Source organism: Tetrao urogallus (genome assembly GCF_951394365.1).
Source record: "Tetrao urogallus genome assembly, chromosome: Z".
In the NCBI taxonomy this organism is placed as follows: Eukaryota; Metazoa; Chordata; class Aves; order Galliformes; family Phasianidae; genus Tetrao; species Tetrao urogallus.
Window position 1 is genome coordinate 13,376,884 of NC_136816.1, and position 20,130 is coordinate 13,397,013.

The 20,130-nt window shown below is 37.2% G+C and overlaps 1 protein-coding gene across 1 annotated transcript in view; it reads right to left on the reverse strand.

Annotated features, from left to right (window-relative positions):
• The window catches only part of EDIL3 (EGF like repeats and discoidin domains 3), a gene marked incomplete at both ends in the record, with an annotated part of 271,143 nt that overhangs the window by 39,903 nt on the left and 211,110 nt on the right, over positions 1-20,130 (reverse strand). The window contains 3 exons of the mRNA XM_079548148.1: positions 11,864-12,048; positions 17,262-17,406; positions 18,317-18,472. Of these exons, the coding sequence (XP_079404274.1) occupies positions 11,864-12,048; positions 17,262-17,406; positions 18,317-18,472 (486 nt within the window). The remainder of the gene's footprint in view (positions 1-11,863; positions 12,049-17,261; positions 17,407-18,316; positions 18,473-20,130) is intronic.

A 20,130-nucleotide genomic window follows, 5' to 3' on the forward strand; every position in this document is an offset into this window, starting at 1 on the left:
CGTAGCCGAAAACAGTATTTGTGAGTTCTAATTCTCAGTACCTCATAAAAAAGAAGACCTACTAAGATGAGTCTAAATATTTTTACTTTTGTCATTGGAAAAAACAAATCCATGCTTTTTACAGAGGTATTTTCCTTTGGTGAGCTATATATAGAATTAACTTCTACTTGTGAAAATATTTTTCTGCTTAATTATACAACAAAGAAGGGCTGGTTTGAAATAGGATTAATATATCTTGTGGTTAATTAAACATGAAGCTTTTAAGAAGATCACTCTAACAACAAAAGCAATTAACACTTGGTTATGTATAGGATGTAATTAGGCAGGCTGTTCTTGTAATCCGCAGGACTAACTTTTAAAGCATGTATTCCCATTAGCTTACTTATTTTAGGGAAAACTGTCAAACAAGGTCGAAAGCACTACCAAATCAGCTAGTGCTCTGTCCAAATATCAAAGATAAATTATAGATTAGAAACCATGGCCCAATTCCAAGAAAATTTGTCTTAGTTTCTATCTTTAGAAATGCTGCATAGCTCTCAACTTGGTAAGCAGTTATACACCCAGACATAGGCTCGAAATAGGTGAGGAATTCCTCTGAGAGCTTATTCTGGCACTTTACATTAAAAGATTCAAGGTGCTCTTGAACAGGACTAAGATAATTGAAGGAATGTTTAGCTGCAGTATTTTTGTGTCTGCAGTCATTTCCCTTTTAAATTCTCTTCCTCTCCTTCTCATCTTTTCTGCTAAGGTTTTTCTCCTCTGTCATGTTTTCTGAAAGGGAAACTGCTCTTGCGTTACTCGAGGATCAAGTAGGATGAATGTTATTAAGAAGGGTAGAAAGAGGGTCTTGAACAATACATTATAGTGTAGACATATCTGAGTTAACATGGAAAGTAAAAACAAAAAATACAAGATATTTAGTATTGTGCTGAGACCAACACTAAACTATGACTGGGATGCTATTTGGGAAAAAATACATGATGAAAACAGTGATCTAGTCAAGATTCAGAAGAAGCAAGATAAATGTTCATATCTACTCTTACATGATGCTGTAACAAGCCAAAATATGGCTGATTCATTCTTCTTCTCACTGCTAGGTGATGTCAGTCTAGTAAAGCACCCCACCTCTGCAGAAGGCTGCAGGGTAGTCAGTCGTCCCTGAATTCATATTTATGTCAGGCTTATTTGCCATCAAAGCTCCTCTGTGTTTCTGCATCAATTTCATTATTTACTAAACAAAAATATATACAAGATTTCTGTCCAAGCTAGGAACCAATCTGTTTTTATCTACTTTATGGGGAGCGGAATAGGAAAATGAATAGCAGATGTTGGACAAAAATGTTCTGAAGTGAACTGGGATATCATAATATAGCTTCAGGATTGTTAAACTGGTATCAAGACTAAAATGATAAGAATGCAAAACTGAGAGGCAAACCCAGTAAGGAGTAGCTTCCCAAAACTTTTGTGTATTTCACTTACAGTATCTTGACAGATATATGAAGAAAGCGTAAAAGTGCCTTGCTTAGTCAAGAAATAACATTTGGAAAATATTATACAAATGCAAAGGGCTAATAAAAACAGCAGAGCACAGTGAATAAAAAGCATTTAGCTATCAGAAAGCAGAACCAGACCTTGTTCCACAATGTTCGATTGCTTTGATTTTGCAGCACATTTTGTCTTGTGTGCTTTTACATCTGGCATTTTTTGCTGTTTCAGTATACTTGACCTTGCCAAGGTCACTTCGTTTCTCCCCTTCAGCTGTATTTTCTTGGTCATTCTTTTGTCTGATCTGGATTGAAAGTATTGTGGGCAGACGGCTGCGTCCAGTTCTGCATGAGCCTAAAACTAATTAAGATGAAGCTACAAAAACAATTAACAGTTTTATCTGGAAGAAGTAGGTGCTGTTTTGAAATACTGCCATGGAAGAAGGTGTGAAAAACAGCTTTGCAGCTTTTCCTTCTGTATTCCTACCAAGCGAACTGTGCAGCCATTTTGTTGTTTTATACAGAACTAGTAGTTTCGGTTCACAGATAGGGAGAAATACTATTTCAAAGGAAATTAAAACAGTGAAAAACTAACATCTTTCCATTCAAGTTTAATGTGTACCTTTTTATAGATGGTGCTGCTGTCGATGTCAAGTTAAAGGAAAATTCCCACTGTCAATGCACAGTTACAAAATATACTTCAGACTCTCATGCTATGTACATCAAAATTCAGAATAACAAGGAGTTTTTGCTTAGACTCCCTTTTTTTCTTTTCTTTTTTTTTAAAGCAAGATATAAAGCTGCTATTGTAATAGGAAATAAGTCATTATTCAATTTAACTTTCATCTGCAGGAGGGTGATACAGAAAAAACAAGAATTAGTAAGAGAACTGACAGTGCTCTCTTGCAGCTCTTTAGAGTTAGATATGATTCAACTGTTTATAGAAACTTCTCGAGTAATTTTTGTGGAGATAATGAATCTGTTATGTTTCAAGGACAGGCTTTGGAACAGAGTTAACCTCTTATTTTTTTACAGAAGACTTAAGAGAAGAAGTGGGAAACAATTCATTGAACACAATAGGATATTTTGCAATGAAACTTTTTTCTCCTAAAATCCTAACCTTAACTACTTTACAGTCCAGATGGACTCTTTAATGCTTGCACTTGTTCATTAAATTGTTATGCTATGAATTCTTAGTCCAGGAAATAACAAATATGCTAAATCTGTTTCTCATTTCCCTGATACCTTGCAAAAAGATCTTCTGCATCCTCCTGTCCTTCTAGTAATCTTCCTTGCTTTTAGCCAAGGAGAGTAAAATCTATGATTTTACCAAGGGTTTAGACTTTCATACCTAACTGGCAAAATACAGCCCAAACATAGCACTGAAAAGCCAAAATAAACCAAAATTTTATGCCACCTTATTTAATTTTGAGGCTTAAATTCAATTACCACTATACACATTTCCATAAAATGGATTGCAGAAGAGAGCTCTGCAAAGTCAAAAGCAATTTAGGAAGGGCAATGCTGAAATGCACAATTTAGTAACATTATTAATGTGAATAATGCACTTAACTTGAAATTTAACTTGATTTGGGAGAAAAACTGGGTTAGAGAGTGACCTCTGGAGTGGCCATCAAATATGTGCTGACAGGAAACTGTGACTAGGAAACTGATGCATATCTCTTAGTACCACTTCTCCAAGATTTGCGTGCACGTTAGTAGCATTAAAAAAGCAATGGTACCAAAAGGAATTGTTCAGAGTTTAAAAAAAATAAATTACTTGCTGTTCACCTCTAACTACACTGTCCTAGAACCAACAAGTGATCAGCTTGTTGCAAAACTAACTATGAGGCATATGGGCAAAAGGTGACCTGCTTAGAATTCCAGCCAAGGCAGTGCAAACTAGATGTAATGAACAGTGTGCAATTTATTAGTGGGTACCTCTTTTTGTCTGGTTTTGTCTTTGACTACATCATTGGGAACTATTTATCTGCTACCATCTTATTCTATAACTGGCGACTTTCTACAGGAAAAATTTATAGTGAGTTTCTGGGAAAGTCTGGGAAGAAAAAGAGCTGTATTAATAGTTTAATCTCAGCCTGCCTTGTTATGTGGCTGCAAGCAGTGGACAAACAAACTGATCAGAGTATTAGTCAGTGAAACTCCTCAATGGCAACTTAAGATCAAGGAGATGCCAAAACTGAGTTAAGGACTTCAAGCAGAAAATGAAAGCTACCTTTCAAAAAACAACAAGAAAATAAGAACATAATTTTGAATTGAAAAAAAAAAAAAAACAAACCAAAAAAACATTACTGACCATAAACAGCTTTCAATAACCCAGTAGCAAACATGGTAGAAAGCAAGGTTTATTTCTCTACAACTTTTCTGTTTGTAATCTGCAAGCTTACTTTTCTGCTAGTTAGAAATTGTAATTAAAAATGAATGACAGCCTTGCTTCTGAAAAATGAAAAAGACCTTTTGTGCTATAAATGTAAAGGACATCAGTTGCTTTCCTGATTGATCTGCTGGTAATGGCTATGGTTTATTAGTGTTGTAAAAAACATTCATCCCCTTCAATTATAATACATTGTATTTAAGCTTACAATACCAATAGAAAACTTCAGTATCTTTCAAAGAACAGTCACAATAAGCTGTTCAGCTCTCCAGGCCTTCTAAAAGTCATGTAATTTTCTCATTAAATTAATTACTAGATTGGTTTTAAGCTAACATTTTATCCTATTTGGATTTTGAGTACTTCAAGTCCTTACTTAATTAGGATGTTGTTAAGCATTTCCTTTTTCTTTCCACTGCGTGGGTAGGAAAATAAAATATTTAAGCTGGTGGGCAGACAGAAATCACTATACTGTCTACTTCACTGATAGAAATACTTGCTTTGCTAATGACACAATTCAAAAGGTAATAAAACCATACTGATAACTTTCTTCTTCTGCATTGTTTTCAGCATTTATGAAACTCCACAGTATAGTAGTTTCCTATGTGGTAATAATTTGCAGAACTCATTAAGAATAAACTCGCTTATATGGCAAAACAGACCAGAAGGAGGCAGGTGAAATAACAGAGGAGTAGCAAGTACCAGATGAAAAGCAGAAAACAACATTAAAACAACCAAGCTAATCAACATGAGATGAAAAACATTATTTTCTTTGCCATATTTAAAAACAAACAAACAAAACAAAACAAAAAAAAAAAAAGGAAAGATTCACCTTTCAGAACTCTCAGCATATAAAAATGCATCTTGTAGTTTAAGCTGATTGTCTCTCTGAATAATAAAGTTAAGTCACATCTCAATGGTCCATAAAAGGAAATTCAGACAACTGCTTAGGGTATGATGAGTTATTTCCTGACTATTATTCCATTGACTACAAAAGGAGTCTAAGAAAATAGTAAGAAGTAGCCATTTTAAGCTATACATACATTGAATATGTACATTTCATATATAAATCTGTAAATCTAAAAATTGCTCCAATTTAGTCTCTGTCATATAGTCAATAGCTTAGTGAAACATTACGAAAGGGCTGAGATGTCTCTCTAGGCTCACATCAGCCATGCTTTGCACAAGGATACTAGAACTGAGATGGCACTAGGCATGGTTATTGTCTGTCTCCTCTTAATCTCAATTTTTTTCAGTTATTTAGTCAATTAGTTTTAGTGATGAATAGCACCTATACAGCTGTCCATTTCTGGAAATATTGAAGAAACACAGCACAAAAGTATGATTTCTACAAGAGTACTCTACAAGAAGAACAGATAGAAGACTAATGCATTTTAGCCTTTAGGTAACCACAGCTCTTTCATCTGGCGATTTAGAAACTCAAAGCATTGTAAAACAATGCTAAGCAATGAAGTAAACACTAAAATCACATGACAGTTTATACACTATGATGTTTTTGCATATACTACAGTAAAAACTAAAGAAATACTTGGAATACTTCATTTTCAAACAAGAGACTTTGTGATGCAGAAAAATGGAAAAAAAGAGTAAGTTAGATTGCATCACTGAGACAACTGGTTTTGAACAGTGTTGATGAAAAAGACTCAAGAATATTATCTAATACTAGAGGTTAAGCTGGCAAGAGAAACAGTCATGGCAAACGTGTTGCTATACCACTGACAATTATCACATTCGAAAAATATGTAGGTATATGCTTGCCAATCTTCAAAGCAATCTCCTATCCTTATCAGAATGTTTCTTTTCTAACAGAGTTTAGCTGTCTCCATCACATGCAATCAGTAAAAGAAACATTAGCAGACATTGTTTATTGCTCCACTCTTCTGTTTAGGAGAAGGATAATTTCCTTAAATCATTGGAGCTCAGTGGTAGCAATATAAACAACTGTGAATTAGTATTACAAAGTTTGCTGCTTATGCACATCAAGCTGCAGAACCTTCTGTTAAGTTAGCAGCAAAATACAACCTAAGAAAATACGTGAAAGTCAAACTTGCACTGAGTAAATTGTTTTGAAGTTTCAAGTACAAATGGAAACACAAAGCTACTGCAGTGCTGCTGGAGAGCTGAAGATAATACGGTCAGGCAAATGAACCTCAGCAGGATTCCCGGATGGGCATCCTTTTCATCCAGCTGTGCTCTGCAGAGATACAGTCCTTAAAAAGAAACAAACCAGCATATCACTGGTTTCAAATTAAAATACTAATAATTATGTGTTGTTAGAATAAACTAAGGTAACATGCAAAACAAATGAAGGAGATTGTTGAGGTGGGAAAAAGAAAGCCCCAGCTATTTGGAGAAACCCAATGAAATAAGAAGCCTCAGCTGCGAAGAATATTGCGGAGGACAGCAGTTCAGAGAGACAGCATCAAAGAAATTACTTGCTGAAACACTGTGCAAAGGACAAACAGGCAAAGGCCTTAAAGGACCAGCAGAGATACAAAGTGGAAAATCAATACAATGACAAATATGGTATGGAAACTTTTAATAACACAGAAATTTAACTAACAGTAAGCAGATGAAAGTGAGCTTAAGCTTCTTTCCTGACTTCAAAATTTATAGCTGTGGAAAGCTATCTGTAGAATGGAAATGGATTTTAAAGAAAATCTTAATTCTAATGAATGATAGTCTTGGCTAGAAAAACAAAAAAACACAAAGGTTGAAATTATATTGACAAGAGCAGCCATCAAACATCTGAAAGATAAGAATCTTTTCCATAAACTTTATAGCCTCAGTGCCGAAGGACTTCAACATTTACTTCAGACCAAGAGGTGAAAATATGAGAGTGGGTGACCAACTGGACTGACAGACCTGGGTTCTGTCCAGAAGTGCAAGCACCATCAAACCTGAAAAAATAGCCTTGGTACAGAATATCAGCAAGGAACTCTTGCAAAAAACTGTGATCTGGCTCAAAGTGGTAAACCATGTTGACAAGCAAATTAGAGTGATAAGAGAAATGAGGCTGCCTTTAAAGAAACTTAAGTTTGTGCTTTTCTTCCTTTTTCTCAGTAATTAACCTAAAATGCTTTACCTTGCTTTGTTTATGTTAAGGTTATACATAATTACGGGAAGTAAACCATTACTTCTGAATTTCAGGCTTCTCACCCCCATCTTCTGGTTTGGTTTTACTATTATTCAGTTAATTTCACAAAGGTGTTTCCAAAATAAAGGACATCTCTAAGGAAGAGCATTTAGGAGTAGAAAGAGTTGCTGGAACTCATTATTCCTATTAGATTTGGTATTATGAACAGCTATATTGTTCAGTAACACCGAACTGCATGTATTTCGACTACAAAGTGAGTACAGAAACACTAAAGAGGCAGATTACCTAAATTAATGGAGGATCCTGTGCAGTGAATTAGGTAACAGACATATGGCTTTTGCAGCTCCATCTCTACAGGAATGGCAAGGCTGTCCCTAAGCAAGCACAATGGGTAAATCACATCCACAGGATCATGGAACCATCTGGGCTGGAAAAGACCTTCAAGATCATCAAGTCCAACCATCAACATGACTCATCAACTTCCACCACCAAATCACATCTCTTAATGCCCTCATTCTGGCTGAGCTGGAAAATGACAGTTTTGATCATCTTAACTCATTAACTTTTCTCTCACAAAATACTTTCTTCCCTGCATTATGGGGGGGGAACCTGAACTTCACTGAGTAGAACTTCACTGAGTAGAACTGTCTCTTCATAGCCTTTTGAGCTAAGTTATGGATGTAGTAATCCTGAACATTTCAAAGCAAAGAACTTACATGCATTTTAACATGAATAGAAGATTCAGAAATTTCCCATTTGAATGGGAGACAGAGTAAAACAACTCCAGACCATGATAAAAAATTAGTTATCCTCAGAAAAAAGAAATGTGATTCGCGACAGTCAGTGTTGTTTCACTAAGGGCAAATCATTTGTGACAAATCTGGTGGCCGTCTACAATGGGTTGTATGAATCCTTCTTTGTTTTTTGTTTTTTTTTTGTTTGTTTGTTTGTTTTGGCTCAAAGCTTGCTTTCTTGTGGTATTTCTTGTGATAAGACTGCAGGAGATGAGAGATGGGTGTTGTCATTTGGCAATCAACATACTGTGTGGACAATTTTACATTTCTTTGAAGCTGTTTACATTTAGAAGAGAGTGCTCAGGACCGTCTACTGGCGGAAAACCTAGCCTGTGACCAAATAACTCCTGTTTGCTATGGGAGACTATGGTATGACACCTCTATATCCTGTGAAGGCGAGATACAAGTTGGCACCTCCCTGCTCCCTCTTATCTGCTGGCAAGGCCAGGAAGATAGAAACAAAAGAGTTTCTGCTGAGATTCCAGACCCAGAAGCTGCCACTCCAAGGAGAGCTTACTCGACCACTTTGGATTTGAGCTGTCACTCCAAAGAGAGCTGACTCGACCACTTTGGACTTATTTATAAGTTGGTACTACCACTGAAAAGTTGCCATCACTGCTGTGGTCACCATCGTTCTCAACGGAACAACGCCCGATGACCCACCACTACTGAAGACTGAACTACGAACCATGCTGGATCCATGATGGTGACTATCTCCCTCTTGCTTCCTATAAGGACTCCTTGCTTCTTCTTTCCTATCTTTTCTATCGCCCTCCTTTCCTTCCCCGTTACCTTAATTCTTAATAGTGTCCTTCCTCCCCCTCCCTACCTCCCCGATTAAGATTTGTAATACACTGGTTGGACCAACATTTGAACCGTTGTTTCTTAATCTCATGTTGGGTATACATATACTAAAAAGAACCTCCTCTCCCTCCTATAAATTGGAGTGAGATATGGGTCTACAGCACTGGTAGTAAGGGAACAGCAACAGACATCAATCTGGACTTGTGCGTAGCAATTGACTCTGTTCTACAAGACATCCTTGTCTCTAAATAGAGGAGATGATGATTTGATGGATGGAACATGTGGTGGAACTGGCTGGATAGCTGCATTCAAACAGCTGTGGTCAGTGGCTTAAAGTCCAGGTGAAGATGAGTGACAAGTGTCTCTCAGCGGATGTTATTACAACAGGCACTGTTTAGCATCTTTGGTGACATGGACAGGGTGATTAAGTGTGCTCTGAGGAATTCTGTGAACTACACCAAACTATGTGGTACAGCCAATACACCGGAGGGAAAGGTTGACATTAAGAGGGACCACAATAGACTTGAGAAGTGGACCTATATGATCCTCATGAAATTCAACAAGGTGAAGTGCAAGATACTGCAGCTGGGTCAGGGAAATCCCAAGCACAAACACCGTTTGGGCAATGGATGGGTTAAGAGCATCCTGAGAAGTCTTGAGGGTATTAGTGGATTAGAAACTCAACATGAACCAGAAGTGTTCACTCTGTACTCACTTTGTAGTCGAAATACATGCAGTTTGGTGTTACTGAACAATATAGCTGTTCATAATACCAAATCTAATAGGAATAATGAGTTCCAGCAACTCTTTCTACTCCTAAATGCTCTTCCTTAGAGATGTCCTTTATTTTGGAAACACCTTTGTGAAATTATTACAGCCCAGAAAGTCCACCATATCCTGATCTACAGCAAAATAAGTAGGTAGGGTAGGTGGGGAGGTCTCCTGCTCTATGGTCCCCAGTACAAGATGAGCATTTTGGGGTGGGTCCTGAGGTGGGCCATGAAGATAATCAGGGGGCTGGAGCACCTTTCCTAGAAGGAAAGGGTGAGAGAGTGAGATGGCTCTAAGCAGATGTCATTGTGACCTTCCAGCATTGTGGCCTACAAGAAAGGGACTTTATGTAAGAGCACACAGTGACAAGAGGTAATGGCTTTAAACTAAAGGAGAATAGATTCAGATTAGATACAAGGAAGAAATTCTTCACAATGAGAGTGGTGAGGCATTAGCATAGACAGCCCAGAGAAATTGTGGATGCCCCAGAGACATTCAAATTTTGGTTGGATTGGGTCTGGGACAGTATGATCCTGACAGGTGGCAGCCCTGCCCACAGCAAGAGGGCAGGAAGTAAGCGGTCCTTAAGACCCCTTCCAACTCAAATCATTCTATGAATATATAAAGTCTAGGGTTCATCCAAAAGTTCTGTAAGCTGCCCATAAGCAGCAGGAAGCATTTATGCATATGATGTAATCACCTCTCAGCAAACATTATCACAGCAGGTTCTCTGATATGTCTATCAGCTCACACGCTTTTAAGGAGAGGAATGGTTGATAACAATGGCATTTAGGTAAGATTCTCCCAAATTACTACAAGATGCAACAGAGATGTTCAAGTTATTCAAATACTACATATTTCAACAATAATTTTTGAAGGAATTCAGTAGCTTATACTCAATTCTATTGGCTTTCTAGAGAAAATTTTAAAAGATAAACCAAATAAGGCACGCAGAGAAAATTTAAAAGGGATATAAAGCTAACACTGTGAAACAGCACATTGGTATGACAGCCACTTTAGTGAAATCCAGAAACCTATGTCTTACGTTAAGCTTGTTTTAGGATACTATGGAATTGCTATTGGGATCACCCCTTGTAATATTTAATGGCTGAGGGAAAAGGGTGTAGAGATAAGTTTGCTTCCACATGTTTTTTCTTACAAATGTTTTTTGACTAAATTCTGTGAAAGAAGCATGACGATAAAATTGTAGTCAGAGTGCTAAAGCTTATAATACCGTGCTCTGGATTTTAAAGAAAAAAATTAGAGAGCTACCAGCTAACAGAACAACAATGAGCAGACAAATTTAAATGACAGGCATGTCTTTCTTACAGAATTTTTTACCTCGTCTTGAAGTATTTGAGTCTGTCTGTACTCACACACTGAATTCAGAAAAATCAGCTTGCAGTATAAGGAAGTTAATTACCAGTTTAAACAGTGAGAAAACAAGTGATTTAAATGCCTGTTTCTTTTTTTGTTTTGTTTTGTTTGTTTGTTTTTCCTTTTCAAAACAAGAATTCTTTTGGAAAAAAAATATATAAATGTTTCTTAACATTCTTATTGAGCAGATAAGAAAATATGCCTGCTAAAGGACTTGTGGAGAACTGACAAGTGGTCACAGGAGTCCAAGTTCAATTTGCAGGTTCAGGTAGGTTCAAACATAGCAATACTAGAACAGAACAGAATGTAAGAATTAACTTTGCAACTCTTTTCCATCTGTATTTAAAAATCCATTGTCGCCCACGGAGAAATAATGCACCACAGGATATTTCTGCACTGCCTCTGCACAGTCTTGGTTTCTTGGTATCACTGACAGGGCTAACACTGGCTGTGATAAAACTGCCTCTCTCTTACTTGTAAAAAACATTTTCATCTGCTTTATCCTTGTAAAACAAAATCTTCCTCCACTCCAGAAGCTCCTCTAAAAAACTTTCTGTAAATCCCAAGATCTACAGTTATTCAAATGTTAAATAGATGAGGCAACTGCTTCTCCCTTGCTGTGTATGTGTAAACTTCGAGAAAAGACAGTAATCATATTGCTAAATTGCTTAGCAACTGTAGGTAAAAAAGCTAATATGTCATAATTTATATGTGGAAAGATTGTAGGGGGTTAGCACCACATGTCTTGCATTATTGAGGCTTCCTGCTGAGAACTCCACCACAAACTGGCAGCTGGCTCAAAGCACTGCTATTTTCAACAGTTCAAAAAATGTAAATGTGTCAGCAACTGGTCAAATAGCCTTCATACTGTGATTTATTGCAGTCTTTCACATTAGCCTACTACTGACTTGTATAAATCACTCTCAGGCTGAAAACATCCCTTGTGCGCGGCTTTATAATGAATTTATGTGCTGAATCAATCTTGCTACTGTCAGACTGATCTTGACGCATCTTTGAGCAGTCTCAATTAGACAAAGATAATTTCAGTGTGCCAGGTTTCTTCCAGTGCATGCTGGAATGAAAAAGAAGACGAATGCATGTGAAATTTTATGTGGAAGTTTACCTGCAGCCACTGGGATTGGTCATTGTGGCCCGAGGTCCAGGCATTAACTTTGCCTTGCTTGTCCAGTCGGGCTTTTCTGGGCTCCCAAGCAAACATATCCATGTTGAGCGTTCGGAAAACACTGGAGGCAGTAATTTGATAGTCCTGTATATGCCCTGATTTCATCCCCAGGGGTTCAGAGCAACCTGGAAGAACAAAATAAGATCTGTGACACAGGCTACTTATCTCTGTGAGTGGTTTAGGTTTTCCCTTATGGAAAAGAAAACTAGCAATTCTCAAAGAAAGGACTTTAATCATAAGTATTGTTGGGGAGAAACTACAAACAAACAAATGAAAAATAGCCAATTCAAGGCACTTTGTTTCAATACTTGGAAGAATTGAAAACAAAATACAGAATTCAAAGTATTTTAGACCCACACAAATGTACGAACAGAAACCCACAGAAAAGATGACTCGTCTCTTATCTTGGTTTTCTTTTTCTGTCCAGAAATTTGCTATTATTTCCTCTATTCACTTCATTCTTACCATGTTTTTATTCCTTGTGACATCAAGCACGTGGTTGTGTACTGAGAAAACATTATGTTTATTTTTTTAATAACATTACTGAAGTTTAAATGTTAACAAGCACTGAGTTCTACACTTTCAAATTACTTGATACTCAGCCAAAAATAAAAAATCCCCCACACATACTGGCAGAGTAGAAGACTAGAATAATGACTGTGAAGGAGGGAGAATATTAGTAGAGAGTTATGTAGGAGAAATAGAGTTACAGGCTCATTTAGCTTAAGCCAGGTGGTTGTCCCACTTTGCTGACTTATTTTGACTGTTGCTAAAGATAGATCTTGAGTTTCTCCCTTATCCCTGCTGGGTGTTCGTGGAAATAAAATAGAACTCAACCTGGGCCAACAATAACAATATAAACAATAAAAATTTAACAAATGACTCTATATTCCTCTGTACTGCTAGGCTGAGAATATGTGAAGTGCATTTAGATCCATAAGAAGGAAGAGGGAAACTGAGAACAGGTAAGACAATCCGGAATGGCACCACTATAACAGCAGTACTGGAAGTCAGAAAAGTAGGTGAGATGCCTGATTTAAGACATAAAAGGAAAATAAAGGCAAGTCAGGTAGCTGAGAACAAGAAAAGCCTCCATAAAGCTCCAGAAAAGTGGATGTATGGCTGAGTGGAGCTGGGAACATAAAAAGAGACAGGTTTCTCATTTATTACCTGTTCCAGCTATCAAAAATCTGCAGAAGTTTTAATTCCACAATTTCAGTTATTCTCCTCAGTTCAATAGCTACTTATCTCAGTTAAATTTTAAATAACATTTTAATTTCCCCATCTAAAAACCTGATGGGTCAGAACGTGTCCCATACTTAGTGAGCCTCACTGGGGCTGGTGCAAGGAGTGCATCCCCCTGTGACGATTATGAAGGACAGGATCTTGAATTTATGTATCACTGTGAAGACATAGGTTTATCACTTGGTGCTTGGACCCCAAGCCACTGAGCTGGTTCCTCACAGGTAATCATTTCCTGAGTCACCACCAGCTCTGCTGCTTACAGCACACTGGGAAGCTGTGAAGGCCTCCTTGCTGTGATATGACCCAGCTCAGCTGGTGTCTTCTGATAGAACCAGAATGGTATGATCACTTATAACACCCTCAAAATTGTCTTTTTTTTTTTTTTTTTTTCTCCTTTATTTGAGCTAGATATCAATGCTGGCTTTCTTTTTCTTAAAAGTTCCTTTCTTCCACAATATGCTCACCTTCATTTGTAAGATGTGACTCTTATTTGGTTTCTCTGATACTTTTAGCAAAGGCCTTTTGGTCAGGTTCTACTTTCAGTTTCTCCAATTGTTTTAACCACAGAATCAGCTGGATTCACAGGGGATTCAAATCAGGACAGCTAAGTCCAAGCCCTCCAGTGGGGTCAAACAGCAGGAGCAAATTATCAGAGACAGGTAATGATACCATGTTCTTTAACAATAAGTGTATTTCAACTTTGAAATACGGGCATGTTTCATATTGAATAAAAAGAAATAAACAGAAACCAGAGTTCATTTTTGAATAAACTTTTTAGAATTGATTCACACTGCAAAAACAGAAAATGCGTAGCCTTGCCTGCTGGGAGAACTGCCAAGTTAAAAACAACAAAATAATTTTCCTGGGAGTAGAAGGGAAGAAATGATAGTGTAAATAAGGGAGACTCATCTGTTGCTTTAGAAAAGAATTTGGCTTATTATTCAGCTCTGAAGTCTCACTACAAGATCACAAGGACTTTCAGCAGGAATGTTTCATCTGAGTAATATGAAGGGAGCTCCAGACACAAAAACAAGGGTTGTCAAAACTGTTTTTCAGTGTTGGTCCAATCAATCAAAAACAGTTTTAAGTGTTATTATTGATGTATGAAACAACAGATGTCTCTGCTTGTGTGTCTGTGCATACATGCATGCCTTAATGGCATTTCACACTTGCCTTCCTTCTCTACTGCCCCAAAAGGATAACAAAGGGGGAGGAGGAAGACAGTTGTTATGAGTCAGTGGAAGAGCAAAGTGAAGCAAAAGATATAAGCATGATGCACATAGGTGGCACAACGATGTGATAGCCTTGTGCCAGAGAGACCACAGGCACCTTGCAGCTCCTGTGGCACCCTGCATGAAAGGAAATGACTGAGTATTTTGATAGTTCATGTGCTCTTTCACTCAGAGCACAAACAACAGAAACACTGAACTGATATAAAACTTTTGTGTCCATAGGTAACTTTCCTTCATAGGAGTTTATTTGTAATAATGCTGACAACTCCTTGGGACACCTCCACTATGCTGCATGTTCTTTAAATTTACTTCATACTGTCCTTGAGAAAGGATTAAACTCTCCTCCACTTTTACAACCTGTTAATGAGAGGTCACGTAGACACACTTGGGGCAAAGCTCAGAGGAGCATCTTAAGAGTGAGACATTTCAGATGCTTTGGATGTCACCACCTGTGAAAAATGGTAACTGAATTTAGAAATTAGAAAATTTAGATAATTTTCTTCCTACTAATAAACATAGTTTTCCTTTCTAGATTATACACTACTGAGGATGAACAAGGGGAGTGACATCTAGTATTAAACAAGGATGTTATAAAGAGCTTTTATATTAGAGTTTGTGTGACCGGTATGTATAGGTACTGTTAACATGGAAAAATAGTTGCTGGAAAACAACCAACCAGAAAGAGGAAAAATACATGCACACTTACATGTGCAAGTTTTCCAAGGACGGTTAAATTTTGGGGACCAACATTCCTCTGCAAAAACTGACAGCTCAGAAAACCACGGATTTGCCAAATTTGTCCATGGCTACCAAAACACACTAGCATTAATCATATATGACATGAACCACGTGCAAGAAGGCAACTGTCTGCCAAATGCAGATGTGTGAACATATGAGTACAGTGCATGAGTGAGTGACTGTTGTGGAAAGTCATCCACTGCTGAATAACTACACTTTGCTCCTACTGCTAGTAATTAATTAATTAAGGCATTACAATAAGCAGTAGTTGTAACCTGTGTCTCCTCAGAAATGAATATCCTATGGTGGAAAGGGAATTTACAATACAGAGATCTGAAAGCACGTGGAAAGCAGGAACACAAGGCTATGAAGATTGATGTCTCATTTATTGATAATCCACTACACAACCACTGATCACAATTTTCAACAAGCTGTGACCTTGGGTCCTTCTGAGAATATATAACTATAACAAATTATAAAGAACATTGTGGTTGGACTTGATGATCTTAGAGGTCTTTCCCAACCTTAATGACTCTAATGATCGTCTTAAGTTTAGCTTAATAAAGATTAGTTTTTAGGATGATCTGGTGTTGCAACATAGTCTCAGTCACTTTGTCAATGATTCTTTTCCTAGGACCAGCACTTTTCAGGGAAGCATGTTCTTCTGCTTAAGACAGACCACCTGTAATTAAAGTGAACTAGTCTCTCTTTATGTACACTCTTCTTTCATTAAGATTGAAACTATTCAGCTGAGCCTTGGCTGCCCCTGGTTCTAAGAAATGATGACCTTGAAAGTGTTAGGAGACCACTGAAATGAAATCACTTCAGTAGCTTTCACAGTTCTTTGAGCAAAACAATTCCTGGACATTCTGGCAAGGGCTTGCTCTAAATTGCAGTTCCAGAAATGGAAGACATTAAAAAAAAAAAAAAAAAAATCTAATAGACTAAAGCAGCAAAACAGAATTTTCTATTTACTCTCAAACTTATCTATATTGGAAAAGGGCTACACTGAGATTAATGCATTAACTTTTCATTTCTGAATCTGGTTTTGATGCCACTAGAGAACTGAGAATTATTTAACTCCAGCTGTTTTGATATATCATTCGTGAATTGGATGACTATTGTTTGTACAGTAAGCAGGCAGTCGCATAAAAATCATTCTAAAATGAATTCAGTGGAGCGCTCCCACTGGTAAAAGGTTGATCTCTTGAAAAAGATAAAAAATTTACATGCTTTACTGCATTTGTGAGGGAATACAGTTCTTGAAGAGAGTAGCTAGAGGTCAGGCTTTACATTTTTGAGTTATAACTTCTGCTACTACAAACCTTAAGGAGGTTTATATTGGCTCCACTTACTCTTTTACTTTCTGCTATAAGAAACAATCTCTGCTTCTGCTGGAAACCCACAACATAAATTTAAACTGAAATCTTGTCAAAGCAGCCCAGCAAAATAAGTCTGTCTCCACTCTGAGTGGTGTTTGGCTGCAGCTGAAGCACACTGATACCTCTGAGGCTGGCATGTACCTGACCCTCATGAGAAATGAATCAGGTCAGCTTTGGTTCCAGAAAGATTTACAAAGTGTTACTGAGCTACCCTACTACTATTACTGTCCTGCTGCAATAGAATATTGTCACTTTTATTACTTATATCAGTATAGTTGTGACACGATTTACGTAGGAACAGATTAATTGTTGCCTGCCAACTGTATTCCATAAGGTTGTTTAGTCCATGGGAATGAAAATGCAATGCTTGCTTAAAGTCCAGTAAGGCCTCATTGAGCCCTTAAGTACCTAAAGAGGCCTATAGGAAGGACAGGAAGGGACTCCTCAGGGAGTGTAGTGATAAGGCAAGGAAAAATGGGTCTAAACTGAAAAATCGTAGTCTTAGATTGAAAATAAGGAAGAAATTTTTTGTTCAGAGTGCAGTGAGGCCCTGGCACAGCTGCCCAGAGAGCTGTTGGTGCCCCATCCCTGGAGGCACTCAGGGCCAGGGTGGATGGGCTGCCTGAGCTGGGATGGGTAACCTGCCCACTGCAAACCATCGGAATGGAGTGGGCCTTAAAATCCCTTCCAGCTCAAGCCATTCTGTGATTATATGATTCTTGTTCCCTTCAAGGAACCCACCTGATAACTCACAGCCCAGGAGTTCCATTCTCAATGTGCAATGTCGTCGGCAAACCTGAGGATACAGGCGTATGTACTGTGATTTTATTGGAGGTGTGAAGGAGTTAGCATATGGGGTATTGTTGTCCACATTTCCATGGAACACCTGTAAAAAAACAAAACTGTTTCAAAAACACGCCAAGATTTATACTAAAGGTATAGCTCATTTCCATGCTTCAGAAATATCCACTCTTCTGATCTGCTTTCCACATTTCACACAGAATTTTTCACAGAGAATGCCCCATTTCCCCCACTGTTCAATAAGGAAATCTTTAAGCAAAACACATTTCCATTGGCTTGCACCAGTGTGTGTTTGCTACCTGCACTGAATCAGGGCCTCTATCTTGTCACTCCTGGGAACCTGATCTACTAATGCAATAAATTACATCTTCTTGTCTAATTACTGCATTAAATAGACCTTATTCATTTAACCTTCAATTATCTGCACTGATTGACATTTATTATTCGCCTCTACTCCAAGAGACTGGTCCAGTTCCCACTGAAGTGTACTGTAACCCTCCCACTGATCTCCGTGGGCACTGATTTAAACCTGTAAGCATTCCTCTATTTAGGCCTGCTTTGTATGTACAGCTCTCTTTAAAAACTGTAGATGCGCACTTCTCGCTGGATGACACTGTTTGTGTAGCAAGGAGATTAGCACTGATTAATGAGTTCAGTGTTTTAAAGGGTTAACACTAATCTGCCAATGTAATAAGACTAAATTGAAAACACAGTAATGAGTAATTACTGGTAAACTAATTAAAATGAAAATTAGATAAGTGTAATAAACAGGATTTTTCTAGCCTTGGGACACAGCATTTATATGACCATCAATTAAAGTATAAGAAATTCTTAGCAGACAGAAAGTATGAATTTATTGATTTTTTTTCTGGAATAAAATAAGAACATGGAAAGCTATATCAAGCTGTCAAGTAATTAGGCTTATCTACCAGAGATAGCTCAAATTACTGAGCTGGACCACAAGACATATTCATACAGAGATGATTTAATCTTACCATATCCTCATTTGTGCCTTTTACTTTGTACATCGTCCATGACTTCCCATCATTGCTATAAGCAATTTTGTAAGATTTCACATACTCTGGACTTCCAATCCTTTTGGCACCTTGGGTTATAACTCCAGTGACTCGCATCTTCTTCTGTAGGTTTATCTGAAACAGTAAAATGGCACAACATCACTGCTAGCCTACGGAGGAACACAATTCTGATCCTAGATTGCTTTGATTCCTTCTCTTTTTTATATCAGAAAGAAAAAAAACATACTTGTAACATCAAAAATTCTATCTTTACACCTGTACTAATTACTTCTTTCATTCATTTCATATGCACACATAAATTAATTAAAAAAAAAAGGAAGAAAAAGCTGACTTAGTGTGTTTCTTACCATTCTTACTGGCAGCCCCAGTGCAGGGGTATGCAGAAGCAAGAGAGGGATCAAGTGTCTGCCAGCCAGACATTTAAATCTTTTACGATATGATCTCAAGATTTTCTCTTACTTGGAAAGGTAATCTAGCAGCTGTTAAGGATTATCAGACATCAGTGCTACAATGTTTCATTACACATTACATGGGAAAGTGAGGAAAGGCAGTATTTTACTGCTGTGTTTTTGTGAGGCTCTAGCTATTTCTCCGCTATTTGACTGAACTAGTTGGGCTTCTAATATTTTTTTGTCTTTAAAGCAAAAATAAATGTCACTGTTGCTTTATCACATTTCTCACAATACATAATGAATAACTACTCATACATCTGTAGGAGAGAGGAGAAGGTGCCTATAAAAATTAGGTTTTTTTTCACAGGATCTTTCTCATAGACACCAGGAAAAGTCAGGAACATTTGCAGCTATAATGGAGAGAATGAAAGAATTTAGACAGGCATTAATCAGAAGGTATTCGGGTCTGTCTGCCTTGGACAATCTTCTATGTTACTTGCTTCTCAGAGGAAAAAAAAACCCACCTACATACGTTTGTAAGAGGACAATTCTTGAGATTACTGCCATTTCAAAATTTAGTTAACACAGAGCAGCAAACAGTAGACACAAAGATTTCTGGAATTCTGTTATAAAGATTTAACTCTCTGTATAGAATTTAAGATTATTTATATATAGACAAGATAGAAAAATATGACATATATTTACAAAATTTATAATAAAATCATTTCTAAAAACAAATTAAAAAGTATAGTCAAACATAAAAATCATTGGTTATTTGCCTTCTATATGTGCCGTCCAGTGATATCTTCAGGTGTGACTGTTCAGGAAAAGGAAGATCTCAAACAAGATAACACAATACCAAATAAGTTTTGCTAGTTTCTTTGATCTTATGCATATACCTAATGTTACAGATTCACTTTCTTTTTTTTTTTTTCCCCAAATATTAATATTAAGAAGTGTTTTTTGGGTGAGGATTCATATAGAAAATATTTCTTATGATTTGTTTCTAAGGAAACCATGAGTTTAGCCACCAGATTAGGATTATTGTTACACTGTCTCCTTTTTGTACCTCAGCCTCAATGTACAACAAATCAAACGCTGCACCTCAAGAAGCAAAATGATGAAAAATCCTCCACCAATGACAAGCAAAAATAATCTGTTGAAGAGCTAAATGCTTCGGCAGGAATTGAAACTTGGAGAAATAAGAGCACTACTGAATGAAGGAAGATTTGAGGAAAAATAATCGAAATTAAATGAAAATAATTAATTTTTTTAATGCTCCCTTAATATGCATAATGTTTTACCTCAATTCTTTAAGGAAGGAAAAACCTTGCCTTTGTTCTACTGTAGAACAGGCCCCTCTATACCCGTACATGGCAC